Source organism: Pezoporus flaviventris, unplaced genomic scaffold (assembly GCF_033815535.1).
Source record: "Pezoporus flaviventris isolate CSIRO_AGI_PZ_B2104156 unplaced genomic scaffold, CSIRO_AGI_Pfla_v1 ptg000036l, whole genome shotgun sequence".
Lineage (NCBI taxonomy): Eukaryota > Metazoa > Chordata > Aves > Psittaciformes > Psittacidae > Pezoporus > Pezoporus flaviventris.
In genome coordinates, this window is record NW_026892584.1 from 28,487,771 (window position 1) to 28,507,581 (window position 19,811).

At 45.1% G+C, this 19,811-nt stretch overlaps 1 protein-coding gene and 1 long non-coding RNA gene across 31 annotated transcripts in view; one reads left to right on the top strand and one right to left on the bottom strand.

Annotated features, from left to right (window-relative positions):
* Positions 1–19,811, top strand: part of NRXN3 (neurexin 3) — a 1,041,771-nt gene that overhangs the window by 652,682 nt on the left and 369,278 nt on the right. For 2 of the 30 annotated variants that reach the window (XM_061463714.1, XM_061463715.1), the window contains exon 1: positions 5,515–6,398. The exons of 26 other annotated variants lie outside the window; for them this stretch is intronic. In XM_061463714.1, coding sequence (XP_061319698.1) covers positions 6,155–6,398 — 244 coding nt within the window. In that variant the 5' untranslated portion in view covers positions 5,515–6,154. Of the gene's footprint in view, positions 1–5,509; positions 6,399–19,811 lie in introns of those variants that run through there. 2 more of the 30 variants (XM_061463716.1, XM_061463717.1) reach the window with 2 other exon arrangements.
* Positions 837–3,790, bottom strand: LOC133274475 (uncharacterized). Its single transcript, XR_009745157.1, has 2 exons — positions 3,506–3,790; positions 837–1,053 (listed from the first exon to the last, which is right to left on the bottom strand). It is a non-coding gene; the product is annotated as an uncharacterized LOC133274475 (long non-coding RNA).

Consider the following 19,811-nt stretch of genomic DNA (forward strand, 5'->3'; position numbering starts at 1 on the left):
CCTGTGTGAAGCTGCTATTGCTAGTGTCTAAGCCTTTCCATTCTCTTAGGTTCACAGACTAGCAGACTTACACCAAAAAAGGTGCCATGTGCTCACAAAACTTGTCCAGCAATGTTGGCTCATTCTTTTCCAGCAAGTCTGTAAGCTCTCTTGGGAAGGGCCTCTACGCTTCGGTCAGTTTACATAGTGCTGAGTACACTGGATTGTCCTTTATACGCACATTCTAGTAAACAGGGGCAATTCTAACATGTTATTGTCAGTTTGCAACAACAAATTCTGACATTGCCTCTTGCCCAGTTGATCACTGCCTATCAAAAAGAGATATATTACTGTATCTGTGTGTGTGTGTGTCCACTTGTTCTTGCTTGTTTCCACTAACATAGGACTATAGGTGTGAAATTTCAGAAAATGAAAGCCTGAACTTTGCAGGATTTCTGGCCCTTAAATTGGACACCTGACAGAACTGAGTTTGTCCTCTCATCTTCTGTCAAAGCTCTCGGTGGTTACTGTTGCTTTTGGCTAATTTACTGCTAGCCCAGGGTAACTGGTTGTAATCAGCTTGCATTTTACTTTTCACTAATGAACATCAAGGGTCAGATCTTCCTTCATGGTTGTCAGTCTACTGGGTCTGTTGAATTTACTCACCCTGATATGAATGAGAACAAAACAAGGTTCCAAAGCTTCTGTATTAGCTGCTTGTGGCAAACTGTGGTCCCTTGGAGCTGAACTGAAACAAGAATTAGACCTGCCCTATGTCACTGGTAACACATAAGGCACAGGCCTGAACTTCTGTAGGTAACTGAACTTACTGAAGGCTAAAGGAAAGCACAGAAGTCTGAGAATAGGTTGCTCTTTATTTTCAAAGGTACAGAATAAAACCAAGAACTACAGGGACTGCAGCTCATTTGTTACACGCAGAAAAAGTACTGCATAGCAGCAACTGTGTGCATGGTCTTCAGCCCTGGCCTGGAGCAACCCTTCCTTTTCCCTCTGGATCAGCAGACACTAATAATTCTTTGGTGTTGCTGGGTCTTACCTGCCTCTTGAGGCTGCCTGCAGAGAAGCAGTGATGACAAGGACAGTGTGGCACCAGGGACTAGTCTCAGAGCAGTTAATTCTGCTGGCAGGACTGAGGAACTTACCAGCTTTTCGGTCACAGTGTTTAAAGTAGCTTGCTAAAGACAAAGGTGTCTATATGCCAGTCCTAAGCTCTCTACAGCATGCAGTCCCCTCAGGTTTATTTTATTTTATTGAAGACACTATTTTAAGATCATAAGCGGAACCTGTTCTTGCCTTCCTTGTTCTTGGAAAAGTACATTTGAAAAAAAAGAAAAGAAAAAAGAGACTGTTTTGAACCTTCGGAGAAACAGTTCTGTTTGGGTAAAGCTCTTCAGTGACAGGCTGCTCTAGCTGACCTTATTCTCTTAACCTTATTATATGGCAATGCACTAGCTAATGCTGTACTTAGTTTGTGCTGGGTGGAGCCAGTGCTGTCATCTCTGGCAGTCACCCTGTATTACTAAAAGCTAATGGTGATTCCCCTTTGGATCCAGTTTGAGATCTGTGATTTTAGAGCAGAGCTGACTTTTCCAGTTCTGGGTGCAGCAAAATAATTAACAACTAAGATTTAATGAGAAATATAGAGAGAGTTGTACTTTTCCTGGGCTTGAAGCCAACTGGCTCTCTTTCTGGGATTCTAAAACTCAGAAACAATTGCTTTATTATTTCTCACTTCTACAGAATATGGTGTCCCTCTGCTCTTTTAGTAAAAGAAAGAGCTATGTAAGAAACAAGACAATTTTTCTCTTATCTGTGGGAAGCAACTTATGATAAGAACCATCATCCTTTAAGGTAACCATCCCAGTTCTGAAGATTCAAGGGCATTTAGACTGTATGTTTACCCGGATGAAATAAACTAATAGGAAAATAACAGTTCCTCTTTTGGAGTAAATCCGGTGGGAATAATGTTGCTGAAACTTCTAACTATAAACTTTCCCTTGCAACCCAAGAGGGGAAACTGCAATTGAAATCTGCCCTCTTCCTGCAGTAGTAGTGCTAAATAAATGAGCCACCTGTGAATTACAGGGTAGTAAATACATCCACTGACACCTAATAAAGCAAGGCAGAGTAAAGTTCCAGCACTTTATGGTGTCACCAGAACCCTATGATGTATTTATAGCCAGCTTCCCAGTTTTTTATGTTGTGCTCCTACAGTTTGGCTTTCTTGGCCTTTCTCCTTTTTGTCTAGGGCGGTTTACCCAGGACAGCACACAGCAGCTGTTTCTCCTGTTGAGGGATTCCTAGGCATTTTCTGTCTCTGACCAGGGCAGTTTGAAGTGATGCTCATCCGCTTTGTACATCCCCGGCACCTAAGCTGGTACCCTTCTGTATGTGGGGAAGGATTGGTGGAAGACTGAATGAGGAAAACATCAGTGATTTGTTTTGGAGCTTGGTAATTTATTGTTCATTAAGGGCTGTGCCACCTGCAGCAGCCAAAGAGGTGGCCAGCATGAGCAGGGGCTCAAGTACAGAGAAGAGTATGTGGTTTGACAGACTGTTAAAGGGGAAGTAAGAGCCCAAGGATGCTACCCTACCATACTTCACTCAACAAAATGTCCCTCCTTTTGGTTTTTGGTTTTTGTTTCTTTTCTTCCATCTTTCAGCAACAGGGCAAATAGTTGCAGCAAAGTGGCAAGGAATGTATCCATGAAGTTCTTCTGCTCTTCCCTCTAGAGCAGTGCTTCCTAAAACACATCCACTTCCATACAAATGAATGAGTTTTCCACCACTGCCTTCTGGAGAAGCAGCAGTAAGTCCTCAATGTTTAGATCTATAGTCCATTTTGATCCTGTAATGTTTGATATGTTTGGTCCTTTTTTGTGATGCTTTAGCCAGAGAAAAAGTAAAATGATGGGAGGCAGATCACTGGTGCATTGCTGATAAATAGGTGGGTCTGAAATGTATTCAGAAATGTATTTACAAACAAGCTTTTCAGTGACGTGTATTTAGTACATATCCTTTCCCCTACATCAAGCCCCCCTATAGTTTAACTACACAATAAATATTTTAGAGTACTTTGTCTGTGAACTGGGTTAAAGTTAGGACTTCTGTGGTGAGGGATTCAAGGTGGATGCTAGCAACATCCTCATGGGTCAGCCACATTGCAAGAGTGACATGCCAGGTTATATTCTGCCTCTTCTCCCAAGCACAGTTAGGAGCGGGAGGTGGCTTCCTCTTGAAGTTGGGATCCTTCTGGATATCTCACCAAATACATGTCAGCAACTCCAGCTTCTTCAACAAAACTCAAGGCCAGGAACCGTTGTCTTGCAATGATAAAACTATTCTGTGCTCTATGCATAGGACTACAAATCTACCAGCCAGCAGGCACCAGCACCACAGGACACTCACCCCTGTCTCCAGCTGTGAGCCCTGCTGGGAAGAAAGCTAACATTCACACTTTAAGGCTAACAAATGGCCACCAAATCAGTCAAATGTTTATACTAACAGCATGTACTGTTTACGATAAAGAATCTCTGTGCCTGTTCTGTTCAGTTCCCATGTCTATCAGTCACTAACTGGCCCAATGCCTCTGAACCGCCATTTCCTTTTCTGCAGAATGGCAAAGTAATACTTAAAGGTGCTGAATGGCTTCATTTATAAAAGATTTTATGGCACTCTGATATTCTTAGGTGGCAGATGCTGGATAAATTTGAAAGTAATATTCTTGCTTTCCAGCTTTACCATCTGCAATCATTGATTAAACCCAGCAAAACACTGAGGTATTTCTGACTGCACTAGCCCTTGATTTAGATCATTTTTAATGTAAGTTTCTGGAAAATAAATTGCAAGCATATCAGGCTCAGCTAGAAGTACTAGGTGTGCAGCTCAGGCTGATCATTACAAGTTACTGACATACTGTACCAAATCGAGATCGATGACTGAAAACATTGCATCTCTGCATTGGGGAAACACTTGCGAGAGGTTTCAAAGGCGTGCGCATCTGTGCACACCTACAAACGTGTCTCTGGAGGGGAAAACAAGGAAACTTAGTCATAAACAGTTTATTCTGGTTTGAATGACTAAATGAAGGAGAGGGAGGCAGTGCAGCACAATGCTAGGAGTCCTGGGGCTGGCTGACTCCTTTTCCAAAGCTCCTTATTGACTCTAGCGTAAGTCACTTCACCACTGATGCCTGGCTTCCCTGGTGCGGCTGGGGAGTTCTGCCATGCAAATTGATAGGCAGTAAATTACTAGATAATGCAGCTGCCTTTATTTATTAATTTATGGGCTGCAAACTCTGGCGGCAGTCCTTGCTGTCCAACGATTAGGTGCAAATACCCCTGGTTGGACTCAGACTACTATTGCAGGAGCGTTAAAATAAAAAAAAAAACAAAAAAAAAATTAGGAAGAAGTTTTTCACTATGACGGTGGTGAGGGCTCGGCACAAGTTACCCGGAGAAGTTGTGGCTGCCCCATCCCTGGCAGTGTTCAAGGCTAGGCTCGGTGGGGCTTTGAGCAACCTGGTCTAGTGGAAGGTGTCCCTGCCCATGGCAGGGGGGTTGGCACTGGATGAGCTTTAAGGTCCCTTGCAACCCAAACCATTCTATGATTACTATAAAAGCAGTATGGGGTTTTAATGAGCACGGTCTTTCCCGGTTCTCACTTCGCTCCTGTGCAGCTGCGGCCGCAGGACGAGCACGCGGAACAGGTCGGCGCGGTGGGGACGGTATTAATTAGGGGCGTCCCTGTAGCATCGAGAGGGCCGGTAGCGGTTGCATTTCTCGCTCCCGGCAGCACACACTCTGAGGGGTGCCCATAGAAAGCGGGCGCATCCCGTTCTCGCACGGAAGGAGCGGGCGCAATTCCCCAGGGACCGCTCTAGACGGACAGCCGCCGCCGCCTGAGCGGCGGTGGATGCCGGGCGCTTGTCCCCCGTGAGGTGCAAGGCGTTCCCCTTAGGGAGCGGGGAACTCCTTTACTAATAGTTTTGGGGTCCGGACTGTTTCCCACTGCTGGCAGCAGCAGTGCTGCCGCCATAGCCACTACCACCGCTACCGCCGGGCTCGCCAGGGTGGCCTGGCCGAACCGGGGCCGGGGCCCCGACGCCCCCTCAGAGGGCGGGGGACGGCCGGTGCGTGTGCAAGACACCGGCGCATGAATGGCGGGGGCGGGGGCGCCCTCTAGCCCCGCCTCCCGCCGGAGCCAGCCAGTCCCTCTGCGGAGAGCTGCCGCCGTGCTCATTGGCTCGCCGCGGCCGGGATATTTGCATACGGCTCGCCCATTCGCGGAGCAGCTTCCCCGGCTGCCCAGGCTGCGCTTCACCTGCGCGGCGGAGTTGCCCGCACTTGGCGCGCCGGCCGCCAGCATCCCGCCCCCGGCTCCGCTCGCTCCGCGCCCCGCTCCCGGAATCGCGCCGCCCGGCCCCGGCCTCGGCCTCTGCTCCGCGACCAGCCGTCCGGGAAGACGTGGTGTTGCCCTCCCCGGCTGCGCAGGGTTAATCGGCTTGAGCCCTCGGTCGCCTGGATCCGGTGGAAGGAGGATAACAATCCAGATCTCTGTGTGTGTGTGTGTGCGTGCGCGCGTGTGCGTGTGCCTACCAGTTCTGCATTGCAACATTTGCTAGTGGAGAAGCAACAGAACCCCCTGGAATTAGGATAAAAAAAGAAATCAAAAAATCTACCTGGGGTTTCTGGCTTATTTCTTCTTTTTCGTTTTCGATAGTCCCTCTCAGCAAAGTGAGAGACAGAGATCGCAGGCAGGGAAAAGTCCTCAGGGACCCCGTGATCCTGGAGGAACCTGACCAGTGCAAGCTCCGGGACCCCCGCGTTGACATGAGCGGCTCCCCTGCGCTCTCCTGGAGGCTTGGTGCTGTCGTCGGGTTCCCAGCACAGTAGATCCAGCCCTGGGAAACGGCGCGTCTTGTTCTTCTGTGTGTGGTTACTAACCTTTCCCCTCCCTCCCCTTCCCTCCTTGCACTCGCTGTCTCGCACAAGACACTTACTGTCTCTTTGCCTTTTGAAAACGCCCGCCCGCCCTAGAGCCTCGGAAGCGACTCTCCTTTCTGCTAGCATGAGTCCCCTGGCATCATGAACCTCATTCTCTCTCTCTGGCTGGAATTCAGACTGCCCGTCTATAGGTGTCTTGTGCCTTGACCATGCACCTGAGAATAGACCCCAGCATTTGCTCGGGACGCCGCCCCGCCTGGACCCTGTGGATGTGCTCCCTCTTTTGGGGATGTATCGTCAGCTCTGTGTGGAGTTCCTCTAACCTGGCTTCTTCTGCCTCCTCTTCCTCGTCTGTATCTCAGGCTCAGTATGAGCATCACTTCCACGGCAGCAAGCACCACTCTGTGCCTGTCTCTATCTACCGCTCCCCTGTCTCCCTCCGAGGAGGACACGGTGGGTTCTCACTCTTGTTTCTTTCTAACCCTTTTGCAGAGCAGCTGGAGCGGCAGAGGGGGAACAGGGACAATGGCTGTGACTCCGGGGTGGGGGGGTGGGGGGGAGGTGTCCTCGCAGCCTCTCATATTTCTGCCGTTAGCTCCCGTCCCCATTAACTCCGCTTTCTTCCTCTGCCCCCTCCGCGAGCAGAGCTGGGGGTTGAAGACGGGCCGCTTCCAGAGACAACTTCCCCCCCCCGGCGTGCTCCAGCGGGACGGAGTTGGGGGGTGCCGGTGCGGGCTTGGGCCACTCCATCCAGGGGGCAGCGCTGAGCAACTCGGGGCGGGCAGAGGTACACCGGCTCCCAAGTCCGCTGGGGCTGGGGGTCCTCCGAGAGAGCATCACTAACTCCCTGGCTTCCGTCCTTGACGGAGTCGTAGCGGCTGACATAGTTCTTGCAGCGGCGCGTCTTCCCCGCCAGCCGCCCCGATGCGGGAGGGCCCTGACCTGCTGCTTGCTTTCTCACTCTTAGCTTTCCTGGGTGAAGTTGTCGGGGGGCTCAGGGTGCATAAAGGAAAAGGCGAGGTCTCCTTACAGCTGCTCCCGGCTCCCTGCTTAGTGCCTGGCAGTTGCTTCCCAGGAAACCCAGGGGCAGGAAATAGTAGGGAGTACGTTTCCACTCGGGCAGCAGGGAGAAGGGAAAGAAGGGGTCTGAGGGACCCCACGGAGCAGGCGGACACCTGCCAGTATCTTGTCACTGAAATGCTGAGCAATGCTCAGCAGCTGGACCAGCACTGTCTCTTGCTCAGCTCTCCTGAATCTGCCCGCCCTGAGAGGAGTTGGCCCAGGTCTGGCTGACATGGTAGACACCCTCATCTCCACTTTCCTCTCTCCTCTGTCCTGTGTCCCTTGGCTTCAAGCACATCAAGCAGGCAGGCCAGGGCCTGACACTTTCTCTGCAGGGCTGGGTCAGCTTTGGCCTTCCATCATAGGAGCACTCACCTGCCGAAGCACATCTGTGCAGGACCAGAAGAACCGGTGTCAGAAATGAGGGAGAGGACCACTTGCAAGGAGAGGGAAAGGGAGGGGAGAGCCCTGGGACAGTTGAAATGCTGCATGACATGGCTGCAGTAGGTGCTAGGAGGATGTACTGGCAGGGCTGTGTCACTGTTACAGGGATATTGAAAGCTGGAGTGTCACAGATAAATGCTTGGATGACCAGCAGAGCAGTCTGAAGAGTTCAAATGGCACAGTAATGAATGGACCTCCAGTTAAGGCTATAGGTACACTAGCGGAGTTGTAGAAGGAGCCCAGTATTGCAGGTCTGAGCTGAGGTGCACTGAAGAGGGAACAGGCGCAGGAACAAAGCCAAGAGGCAGATGCTGTGGGTCACAACTGAGCACCAACAGAGCAGGGCTGCTCTAGCAGGAGGTGCTTTGGCAGAGCTGCTGGAGGGCACAGGAAGAGGGTGGTGGGAGCACAGCAGGGCAGGTTGACAGTGCTCTAATAGTGTGGGAGGGAGAACCCAGGGCGCTGCAGAACAGTACTCTGCTGCAGAGGGCTCAGGACTGAAATGGTGCTGGGTAAAACAGGTCGAGCTGGAGGTGCACAGCCAGTTCTGCAGGCACAAGTGGCATCAACCTGTCAACCTATCGATTTCCCACTTCTATCCCAAATTTTACATTCACCCCAAAAAAACAAGATGAACACATTCAGGCCCCACATGGGAAGGGAACCAGTGCCATGCCAGACATCAAGACCATCTGTTAAGCACCATCCATGTGAGACTCAGTAATGGCTTATTAATCATTAGCAGCAGGAGCCTTGTTATTTGCAGCAATACTCAAGGACCATGTGAGAGAGTCCTTACTGTGCTAACATGAGGGATGTGAGGGATCAGCCAGTCCCTGCCCCAAACTCTTTCCAACAGCTCAGCTTCTATATCTGAGTGTTCCTATGATGGAAGGAGGTAGCAAAATCTGACTCATAGGTCACTTGTGAGGAGAGAGAAGGATGTCACAAAATGTGATAGTGGTTAGCCTTGATGTAAAATCAGGCAGTAGTCTGCAGGAGAGTCCACGGTCTGCTTTCTGGTCAGGAAATGGTAGTTCTTTTCTCCTTGATAACTTTTCCATCTGTCCTGAAAGCCCAGCAAAGCCTCATTTAAGAGCCCTGGGCAAAAGCTGTTACAAACTTCAGTGAGAAATGGGCATTTTTCCTATGTTCTCATTGCAGTAAAGAATCAAGGGAAATGGAGAGGTTGGGGAGCTTAGGCTGGTACATAAGGCAGCCTGGTATTTTTTTTCCTTTACTAATCATGCCATCCAGCAAAGCTGGCATGGAACCCCCCTTGGCCATGAATAAGGGGAGAGGGGGAGGGAAAAAAGAGACCACAAAGACAGCTGGTCCTGTAAACACATGTGTGTTTTCTTTCACTGTTGCACGACAGAGGCCCTTGGAATTTGGATGCATGACAGTGCTGAGGAGTCAGATCCCAGGGAGGCCGTGCACTCCCTGTGTTTCCTGGGATTTTAATTTGTTTTGTTTTTGTTTTGTTTTCTTTTTCCTAGAAGGAAATAAAAACCTCATTCTGACTCCTGCCCCACTTGGTGGCTATGTTCGTACTGGTTTCAGTAGGAATCAGGTCAGGATCCTAGCCACCCTGCATTGTTGCTTCCCAGTCCCGCAGTGCTGACCACCAGGACTTAGTCTTGTATTTAACCATATTTTCCTTTTTTCTTCTATGTCCCAGTGGATTTCAATCTGAAGAAGCAGATTAGTATCTAGCACAGAGGAAAAGTAAATGTCTCTGAAGCAGTTAACACTCATTTGGAGTCTGTTTAGTGTTCATTTAAAATCAGTGGAAAACTGTCTGTGGCTTAACTTGAACAGAAGCAGGATCTGGCCGTCGTTACCCAGCTGATGTTACGAGAGTTAATTCTAGTGCTTTCCAGTAGCTGAGCTGCGACCTGAAAATGTAAAACTTGGCACAGCACATCTTCTCAAGGAGAAAATCTTTGTAACAAGTTTGCCTCTCTGTCAGCAGGGGTGTAAGGTTGGCCAGGCAGGGGGTTTCAGCAAGTCACAAGAAATATTTTTTCCATGTGAGGACCTTCCTAGAGCTGCAGACTCTCTCCCTGAACAGCAGAAAGGGGAATCAGGAATTCCTCTTTGTTTCACAAAGGGCCTGTGGGACAGAGGGAGGAAGATAATCCAACCGTGAAACAAAGTTGGGACTGTGTTTATTGAAAGTCTACGTGTGCAGAATCCTCCTGTCTCCTCTTAGCTATTTAGCACCCTGCTGGGTCAGCTGCTCTACCAGAGCCTGCAGCAGTGGCTTCACAGCCCCGCATTCCACGTCCTCATTGCCCCAGCTGATGAATAATGCATGTCTCTGGTTGACAGATAAAATGAAGAGATTTGTGCATGTTTTGTCTTAGTGATGAATTAATTAATTTGGTTTCTTCTTTTCTCCTCCAGCTGTTTTTTCTCTGGCCCTGCCTAATGGATGGGGAGTGAGGGTGCACAGAGGCGATGTGTGATGCCTCATGCAGATTGCCCCAGCCTTCGGACTGCTGCTGTGAGGGGGCAGCTGTGGGAGCAGTGGTGGGCATGGGGGTGTTTCTCTTTTGGTTTCCCTTTGTGGGAACTAGTCTTGCTCAGGCTGTTGCACAAGTTGCAGCAAAAAGTGGAGGCTTGTCATGAGGACTGGCAGTGAGCAGTCACCAAATCCTGTAGGAGTAACTCTCAGGCCTTAGACGATTCTTAGAAGTTCTGTCATTTATATAAAGCGTTTCCACCTCTTACATCTTTTTTTAAAATTAGCAAATGAGAATGAATACTTGCTTAGACAAGTGAGAAGAGAGTTTCCATAAGGCAGGTATTCTGCAGACCAGTGTCAAAGCTTGCCACACACAGCCATGACAGTGTATCTTTATAATACATATATCCTGTTCCTTGCTGCTCCTCCAGTGTGACCTATTCCTCATCTCAAGTGTCTTTGTTACTGCAATCACGCCTTTTCTATAAAATAGAAAACTAATTCCCAGTCCTTGGCACTGCCCATTCGCCGGTACCAAGCAGGACCTTCCCTGTTCCTTCATCATCAGATTACTTTGAGCAAAGGTTGTTAGTTTTAACAAAAGGGAAAAATATTCTGTACAGAGCAGTCAGTGATCCAGTAAAATTAACTTCATTCAGAGCTGAAATTAGGGTTGCAGTTCAGCTCTAACAGGGTGAACAGCTAGAAGTCTGTCTAGTTTCTGTGGCTTGCTTCTAGTCTGCTATCAACAATGATGCCTAATTTTTTTATTGCAAAGACTAGTGATTCTGTATCCCTGAATGTTTATGTTCCCTTCCTCAGAGACATTAACAATGACTAATATTTTTAAAGAAAGGTGAAGTCTGCTTAAATTGTCTCAAGCTGACTATTTCTATCTTAGAAATCTAAGCATCAGAGCTCACTACTCCTTTGTAGTGTGTTCAAGTGATCATAAGTGAGCTTTTTGCACCTCAACTCCCCCACCCTTCTGTAATGCTGCTGAGAAAGCATAGCGTTCAGTTGCTCGACATAGGAAAAGCCTGGCTTATGAAAAGGCTGTTTCTTCAAAACAAAGTTACTATTTGACTTACCCTTTGCATGCTTCTAAATAAAACAGTATCTGATCAGGTGCTTTGACTTCTCATTCTGTGCACAGTATTAACTGTTCCCAACTTGGAAGAGCTTGTGTTGATCTGCAAAATTGAAGCTTTAGTCTGTTCACCTGGTACTTGATACTGGGAGATTTCAATGATCTTACGAGATCTGGGACGCGAGAAGCCTGATGTTATTGTTGAATCCTGTCATTCTGATTTAATATATGTCCCTGTGCTCTTTGAAACATTGCTCAGACCTGTGCTGCTGGAGGTACAGTCTCTTAAGATGTATGTTTAAAAACCATCTCTTCTGATAGCTACTTTGTGCTTGCTCAGTATCTCATAGCACATTTTGCAAAAGTGGGAATGTTAGTCCTGAGTCAGAATTAGATCAGGGCTTTCTTTCTCCTTATATTTCCTTTGCAGTTTAGACTGGAGAGAAGTTTCTTCTTCCCTTTATCATTTCTGCTTTTGGGTAATATAGCCCTGACTTGTCGAGCATCTGCCACATTCTACTGCAGAGGTGACTGTGTTTCAAAGACAGATGAAGGAGCCTCCTGTATGCTCTGTATAGATATTGGAGTTATAAAGAATATTGGGTTATGTGACGCAAACTAGCTGTCAGAATGCTGCAGAATGAGAATGCTACTTTTTACAATATTTCTGCATTAGAAATGGCAGAAATTTTCCTTAAAGATATTGACCAGTTTTCCTTGTGGATTATTTTGTTTTGTGTTTTTTGTTTTGTGTTTTTTGTTTTTTTTTGTTTGTTTGTTTTTTTCTTTTTTTGCCATGACATGAAAATATGGGCTTGAACAGTGCTACAGTAGTCACTGATTTATTACATGCTATGCTGTTCAAAGTTCCAAATTCCTTACAGTTACGTCAAATTCCTTTCTTTCTCCCTAGAAGCAGGAAAATGTACCTAGGTCATTTAAGGTGAGAATACTGACAAGGATGGGATAGTCTCCAGGTGGCAGTGGGGAAGTTCCATGGTTTGCCATACAGAAGGTAACCAAAAAAGATCTGAAGCTTCTAAGTGCAAGGAATAGAAGTTTTGTCTGGGAAGTACTTGGGCTGACCGTTCTATTTTCTCCATTTCCGTGTGCTGTGCCTTAAGAACGCTGACTTTCTGTGTGGTTGCCCAGGATGACAGTCCTGTGTGGGTTAGCAGATTTTTTGGTTTTGAACTTCTGTTGTTCTGGTGGGCTTTGATAACTATGAAAGGTCACTTGCACTAGCGAGAAAAAGGTATTTTTTGTATCTTCTGTATAACCTCTGTACACAAGAAGGCAAGCTGTTGACCAGGGGCTCTGATTTGCTGTATGACCTTGGTGAAACATTACCTTTCTTCCTAACTTTGCTTCATTTGTGAAATGAAAACTGTTTATCTCCTAGATGAGGTGAGAAGTCCTGGTGCACCTGTGTGCTTTGAGATACCTGGTTGAGAGCCACAGGAGTACATGTAACCCCAATAGTCCTCTTGGTCTTTGGATGTTGGAGCAACTTACAAGAGCAGCCTGCTTTGATCTGTCCTTGAAGGACATGTAAGACACTTTCAAATTTTGGACATAGATGTCAGTAGTGTATTCCCTTATGGTTTTGAAGCCTGGACAGGCTCTAATGCCACATGCCAGCATTGGTGTTTCTGAAAGAGCAAGGAGAACGTTTCGGCTGGTGTGCTGGCTGTGCCAAATTCCAGGAAGCTGCCAGAGCCAGGGGCCTACGATTCACCATGGCTCTCTCACCACTCTCACAAATTACTTCTCTTGCACTCTGTGTGTGTTGGTTTTGCACATTAAAATATAAGTACTTATACCCCTGAGTGACTTTCCCCTAAACTATGAATTTAAAGTACTCCGACACTTGTCTTTCAGAATTTGAATATAATTATATGCTTTGGGTGTAAATTGTGATTTTTTGCTACATAAGAAACAAATGGAAATGATCTGGCTGTTACTGTAGATTATACACTTTAGATCTGGGGATGTATTTTAGGCTGCTTTTTGGCGTGGTGTATTAAAATTAAAATGATGTTGTTGCAAGCTATAGTGGTTACTAAGCATGAATAGCAGGCTGATAAAGGACATTACTAAATTGATCCAGTGACAAGGTTTACTTTGTCATCTCTTAGTTTTGCACCTTTCCTCTCTTTGCATTCCAGATGATGGAGAATGGGAAAGCGTACAGTATTTCACAGTCTATAGAGGGCGTTGTGTCTGTGGAAGCCCAAGGGAAAGGGTGAAGGACTCAGAAAAATGTTAGAAAGATGACTATTCGCTTATTCTGTGAATACCACATGGTAAAGAATCAGGGAAGACTTTGTTTTCTAAAGCGCTCAGGAAGAGTGCCATCAGGCTGGCTCCCCTTTCTAGTGAACAGGCCAAGCTCCACTTAACTGCACAGTAAATCTGTCTCCATGCTATCTTTGGAACATGGTTTTGAACTTAGAACAAATTCAGCATATCTGCATTAAGCAGATCAAATTATTGAAAGGGGATAGGAAGTGAAGTTTGTTTTTTTTCCTACAGTTTGATCTTTGAAATCATGCCGATTGACATCAACTGATTGTCTGAACATGTTTGGTAAAACCTTTGGCGCCTTATTCATACAACTGATAGGTTTTCATGACTCCTAGTTGTGGCTGGATCCTGCAGTTATAGCAGCCTGCTGCACCTCCTCCAGCTGGTTTGCTTAATGACCCCAGCCCCTGGAGATCTTACAGGGATGATGTCTGGAAATGTTTCTATCTAGCTGGCTCTGCAGGTTTGCTGTATCAGCTACCAGATGTTTCAGTGCGCTAATGTCCTCCACCGCTTGTGAAGGCTGGAAACCATAGAACAAGGGCAAGGCAGCAGAGTATGGAAATTTCCCAAATAGTATGGTGAAGGCAGTTACAAGGTAGCTAAGGGAGAGAACACACAGTAGACAAGTTATGTATCAAGCACGCTGGTCATTAGCGGTGTTTTTCCTTATCTCATCTACAGAGCATACGTAAACATGGATTTAGCAAAGCCAAGTTTACCAGTATTTATTAAACCTGAAAGCTTTCAGCACTACTCATTTTGTCAAGCAGAAAAGCTGGCTTCTTAAGCATGCATATACTAGCAAATGTTGCAAGATCGTTAGAGGTCTGCCTGCCTTCTGCAGGACAAGTGAACATGTTCAACTAAAACAAGAACTGACCTGAGAGTGTTGAAGGAATGCCAGTGTTTTCGAAGAAAAGAATAGTAATTTAATAGAATTGTCTGCTTAATTTTGATTCAGTTATTTTGTGGCCTGGCCTATGTATAGAAAATCAGTTCTGCAAAGTCTCCACTTGGCTGTCCACTCTGGAAAGGTTCTCATTGTCTGGCTGAACACGCAGGAATCCCTGTTTTTATTGGATTTCTTGTACTTCATCTTGTATAACTTCCCTGAGTTATGGTGATTATCTGAGGCAATTTCACTCCAAAGACTGTTGGAGCTTGTAGTTCTGTAAGCACATTTTCTGACCTACAAGCACTGTGGCTCTTTTAGTATCTGGTAAGGTGAAAGTGGAAATAGTTGCTAAAAACCTGTCATTTTCCTTTTTCCCTTATTTGTTCTGCTTGATTTGTCTAATTGTAGCCAATCTTAGCTTTTCTCACATTCTGATTAGGGTAGTGATAATTATCATGACCTAGGCTTTCACAGAAGAGTTTGTAATTTGCTGATGTGAAGTGCTTAGGAATGCTGGTGGCCTGGATAGGACCTAGAGAAATCTTAGGTTTATGTGGCTTACATCTGGTCATCTGCTTCTGTAACGTCTCTGCAGGATTGCAGGAGGACCTCCTGTTTCCCCAATATCATCTATTATTTGCAGTTAAGTAATGGATGCTAAAGCTATTCCAAGTTTTCCTGACTTTGCCCCCCGTGTGAAGTCCAGCATATTTCTGTCAGTGTAGGCCTGCAAGATACTGATGGCTTTGAATGCTTTTACACTTTTTATTATCTCACCACAGAGTCTGCTCTCCTTTCTGTGCCCTCATGCCTTCAGAGGCAGTTCATTAGAGGCAAGGAATAGGCAAAGAAATCAATTTTCCTTGAGAAATTCATTCAGCACCTCATAAGACTTGAAGAAGAGAAACAGAGCAGGGAATTCTTACTATTTTTTTTTTTTCTAACTTTTTTTCCTATGGAGATTCTGGAGAAAAAATATCTGCATGCATCCCTTTACGTGGTGGCTCTTTTCTGACACTAGCTACTATGAACACACCATGCTGGCAGTAGCCTGGAGCAGAGTAAGGTGCAGAGCAGATGGGGGTGCCTGTTCTCCAGAACTGATGTGTATTGGCTTAGGAAAAAAAGAATATGTCTTGTAATTGAAGGTAACGGTGGCAAATTCTGCTTGGATGAATGATAGCAGTGTATATCTATGCTTATTTCATTTCAGGTTACTATTATTCTAAACAGGTTGATTCCTACTTAACAAGCCATAGACTCAGGCTACTTGTCCTGGCTCAGTCATTAGGAAAATAGACACTGGCCAAATAAGCAGCCTGTCCTACTTGATAACTGATCTACAGAAATGGTGAAAACTTAAGCCTTCTGTGCATTCCATAGTGAGAACTTTTGCCACTGTTGTCAGTGAAGCCATATCCCATGTGGCAATGGGCGAGGCTAAAGAGGATTTTTTCTCACCAGCAGCATGGAGCAGAAATGAGGGCAAGAATCCCTAAACTTTTTCCCTAGCTCTGCTGCTGACTTACCTTGACATACTGGATGCTGAATTTTAGGGGTACATCATACACTCCCATGTGTTTCAGTTTTCCTGTGCTGTAGTGCAGAAATCTGATGAGTATTTAAATCTCTTTAGATCCTGACATAACCCATCTGAAAGGAAAAGCACTGCATTGTTACTGTTCTTTCCCAGCATACCAGAAATATGTTTTTGAACTTCAGCTAGAATATTTGGTCCTTTGAATTTAGGGACTATCACAGTGCCATGGCTCCTGGTGCGTTCTTTGGATAAAGTCCTGGGAATTCATCCTTGTAATACCCTGGGAAGGATCAGCCTTTTTATGCAGCCAGTTCTGCAAAGAAATGTTGATCCTTTTCCCAAAAAAGACAATGCCAGAAAAATGGGGAACGCCTGGGCTGTGTGGTTAAATTCAGTGTTTTGTTTCAGTCATTTCTTTCTGAGAGCGAATGATTCTCTGCTGCTCATGATGGTTTCATTTACTGCTTCAAGGAGCATTATGGGCATGCATTTCTCTTCCCTGGTTCCAGAAATCTGGGGTGATTTTTTACATCAGTGACCCAAAGAGATGACCACATCACCCTAGTCTCTATTTTCAGTGTCCCTGTTTACTGTCTTCTGTTTCTGTCACAAGCTAGGTGTTGTCTACAACTGTTCAATCAATTCATTTTACCAGAAATTGTGAACACAATCATCAAGGTGATTCTCCTAGCAAGGGAGAGAAGAGGGGAGGGAGAGGAGGAAGATGAAAATTAAACTGAAGTGTAAATCACTCAAGGGTACAATTCCCATTCTTTCTTTCTCTTTGATCAGAAGTAAAGGAGGTAAAGATTATCAGAAGAACCATTAAAGATCCAAGTAGTTCTCAACAAAAAGACACAGACAATTTGAAGAAGAAGGAAAAAATACGCTAAAGAAACAGGAAAGGAAGGAGCAGTATCAGAGCACAGCATCAGGGCTGCCCTGCTGGCTCCTCTTGATCTGAGCTGAGGAGGCTGAGGGTGCTCCACAGAAGGCTTGTAGGGTCTGCAACTTGCCCACCAGAGTCCAGTGCTGCTGATGTTTAATTTACGTTGGTCTTTTAGCCACGCACAGTTTTGACCTTGGACTTAGACTTCAAAATATTCCATAGGTTTTTACAAATCTAGTTACCATGATGATTGAAATACATGAAATACACATTTGGTCTATCTATCTATCTATCTATCTATCTATCTATCTATCTATCTATCTATCTATCTATCTATCATCTATCTATTTATCTATCTATCATCTATCTATCATCTATCTATCTATCTATCTATCTATCTATCTATCTATCTATCTATCTATCTATCTATCTATCTATCTATCTGTCTGTCTGTCTATCTATCATCTATCACCATTGCCTGTGCTCTTGGAAGTCTTATTGCAACTATCTGGAACGAGGTATTAATATATTTAGGATACTACCTACAGTCTAAAGAATCCAGACAGTTTTTTAAAAATGCATTTTCTATGGAGGGAGAATGGGTGGATTCTGCTGCTGATCACCATGGGAAGAGCTATGCAATGCTTTGTTTGTATTGCTAAGAAGGTCACTGGGGCAGGCCCAGGTAAAAGCTGGGCTGTACTGCAGTCTGCAGTGGTGCCTTGGGGTGTTTGCCTGCCCTGCCTGCACTCCCTTGTTACACAACAGGAGACAAAGAGGAGCAGTTTGTTCAAATGCAGTGTCTGAACAGTTGGCATTTTTGCTGGGGCACTGCTGTGTGTGTACATAGGGATATGTGTAGTATTTCTCCTCAGGGAAGCTTGCTTCTCTTCAGAAGCAGCATCTGGTTTTTACGTTTCTGCTGAGGTTTAGGATTATGTGTAATTTATATCTATAGGGAAGCTGACTTTAGATTCAAGAAAGGGCTATGGGCTGTATGTGGGGGTTATTTCCCTCTAAATACTGAATAAAGACAAAGCAGTCATATCTGCAGGAGCTTTGTTTCTTCTTTCATCCCATTTCACAGCCTGAGCCACCATTCTACAGCAACCCTTTTCTTTAACCTTCCAGGATATATGGGTGCCTTCTAGAGACATTGATTCAGTCCCTGGTCTTCATGTGGCTGAACTTGACTGTGTTTACTGAAGTCCTAGTTAGTGAAGAAGTTTAAAATATAGCAGCAGACTCCCTGATGTGATGTGACAATGCAATGTCATCATTTTGTGGCTCAATGCTAATGGTTTCTAATTATTTCTAAAATAAGTAATTTATAAATAAAATAATGATAAAAATAATTATTATTGCTGATATGATCTTCAAGCAAAGAAACAAAAATGAAACGGATGGCTCTTGTAAAAGACAAGATTTCTGTTATCTTTGCTGTTTACATCATCTTTGCTCTGCATGTATTGGAATGAATCATAGAAAAACAGTGCAGTCATTCAAAAAAAAATTGTGGGGAGGTTGTAGGCTCCTGCCTTGTAAACCTAGGCTTTATAAATTCGTGGATGAGACTGTACTCTTAGAAAATTATTTGGAGTCTTACAGTCTACAGTCTTGTAGGTTACAGTCTTACAGTAGCAAAGATTCAGAACTACAAAAGATTTTTGGTTCACATTACAGTTGAGTCATGGATTCTGTCAGTAATCTCTGAGGACAAGGCTTGGAAAATGTATGAGTGAATGTAGAAATTCACTGATAAAGAAATCCTGCATGAGAGTTGAGGTAAGCAAGGGACTGAACTGTCCCAGAATGCTGAGCTGCAGATAAAGTCATAGTACAATCAATGATATGTCAGCACCAATTTTGGTTAGATGCTGATACACAATTAGAAGAGACATATCCAATCTGAAGGAAGAAATTAATCACAGAAGATGATAAGAATTTCCATGCACTTTGGTCCATCTGGTCTAGTATTCTGTCTCTGGCCGTGGCCAGTGCCAGATGCTACAGATGGACACAAATAACCTCTTTGATATGTTTAATTGTATATCCCAAGGGAGGGTTGTAGTTTATTTCTTTGACCTCACAAATGGTGATAATCTTATGCTGCAAAGAACTGAGAAAGAGACTCGTGGCAGTTTTATCCTCGTTATTATTTCAAAAGATATTGATTATTAGTGAGTCTGTTTCTTATGCTAACTTTTTGCTTAGTTATTTTTATGCTGCTATCTCAAAGCATTTTATGTAGCTTCTTATGGGTATCACAACACTGAGAGAGGGCAAGCAACCAGGTTTTGTATTTCTTGTTCTAAGATGAGAAAATGGGACATGAAGAAGGAAGGCAGTTTGCTGAGTCAGAAACTGTTGCCACACTTAAACAGCCCAAGTTCTGCTGAAATCCCTGGGTTTGCTGCTTTCTGCCCCTTCATTTCAGGCCATCAGGGTAGCTAATTAATAGGCTTTGGAGGTTGATGGAATTTAGACTGTCTGAACGCAGCTATGCACAAAGTCAGACCTGACAGTACAACCTGGTATTCATGGTACCCGGTCCACTGCACCTTTCACATTGGTTTTAGCTGGTGGCATGGCTATGTTTCTGTCTAGGATTTCCTCACAGAAATATGTGCACAGGGAAGGAAGCGCATGCCAGGTAGTCTGATGCTACCAAGAAGCGTTGACCAGCATGATTAATCCATTCACGTACCTCGAGTCTAATGTGTCTCAAATGCTTATGATTTACTCTTTGTGGGCAGATTGTTGACACAGTGCATGTGCAGCAGGTCATCCTGGAATATTTGGATCACTGCACATGCATTATAGCATTGACCTGTGCATATGCAATGCAAAAGTAGATCTCCAGAAAAGCAAGACACATGTATGCAACACTCCAGTTTCCTCAGATGGAATTTCCAGGAAGAAGAATGAGACATATTTGGGGAAATTTATGTATATAGCAGCCATACCACTTTCTCTAATACTAACCTGCATGAGCGACTTCTGATGACTGGAAATATGACGTGTGTGTGTGAGAAAGAGCCTACACATTGCTTGGCAGAAAAGCTGGGTTTGTGTGCATTTGTGTAGTAAAACCAGCCTCAGCCATCCTAAGTGCTGTCAGAAATGTTTTCTTTTCTGCCTCCAAACTGCATAGACATTAAGCCTG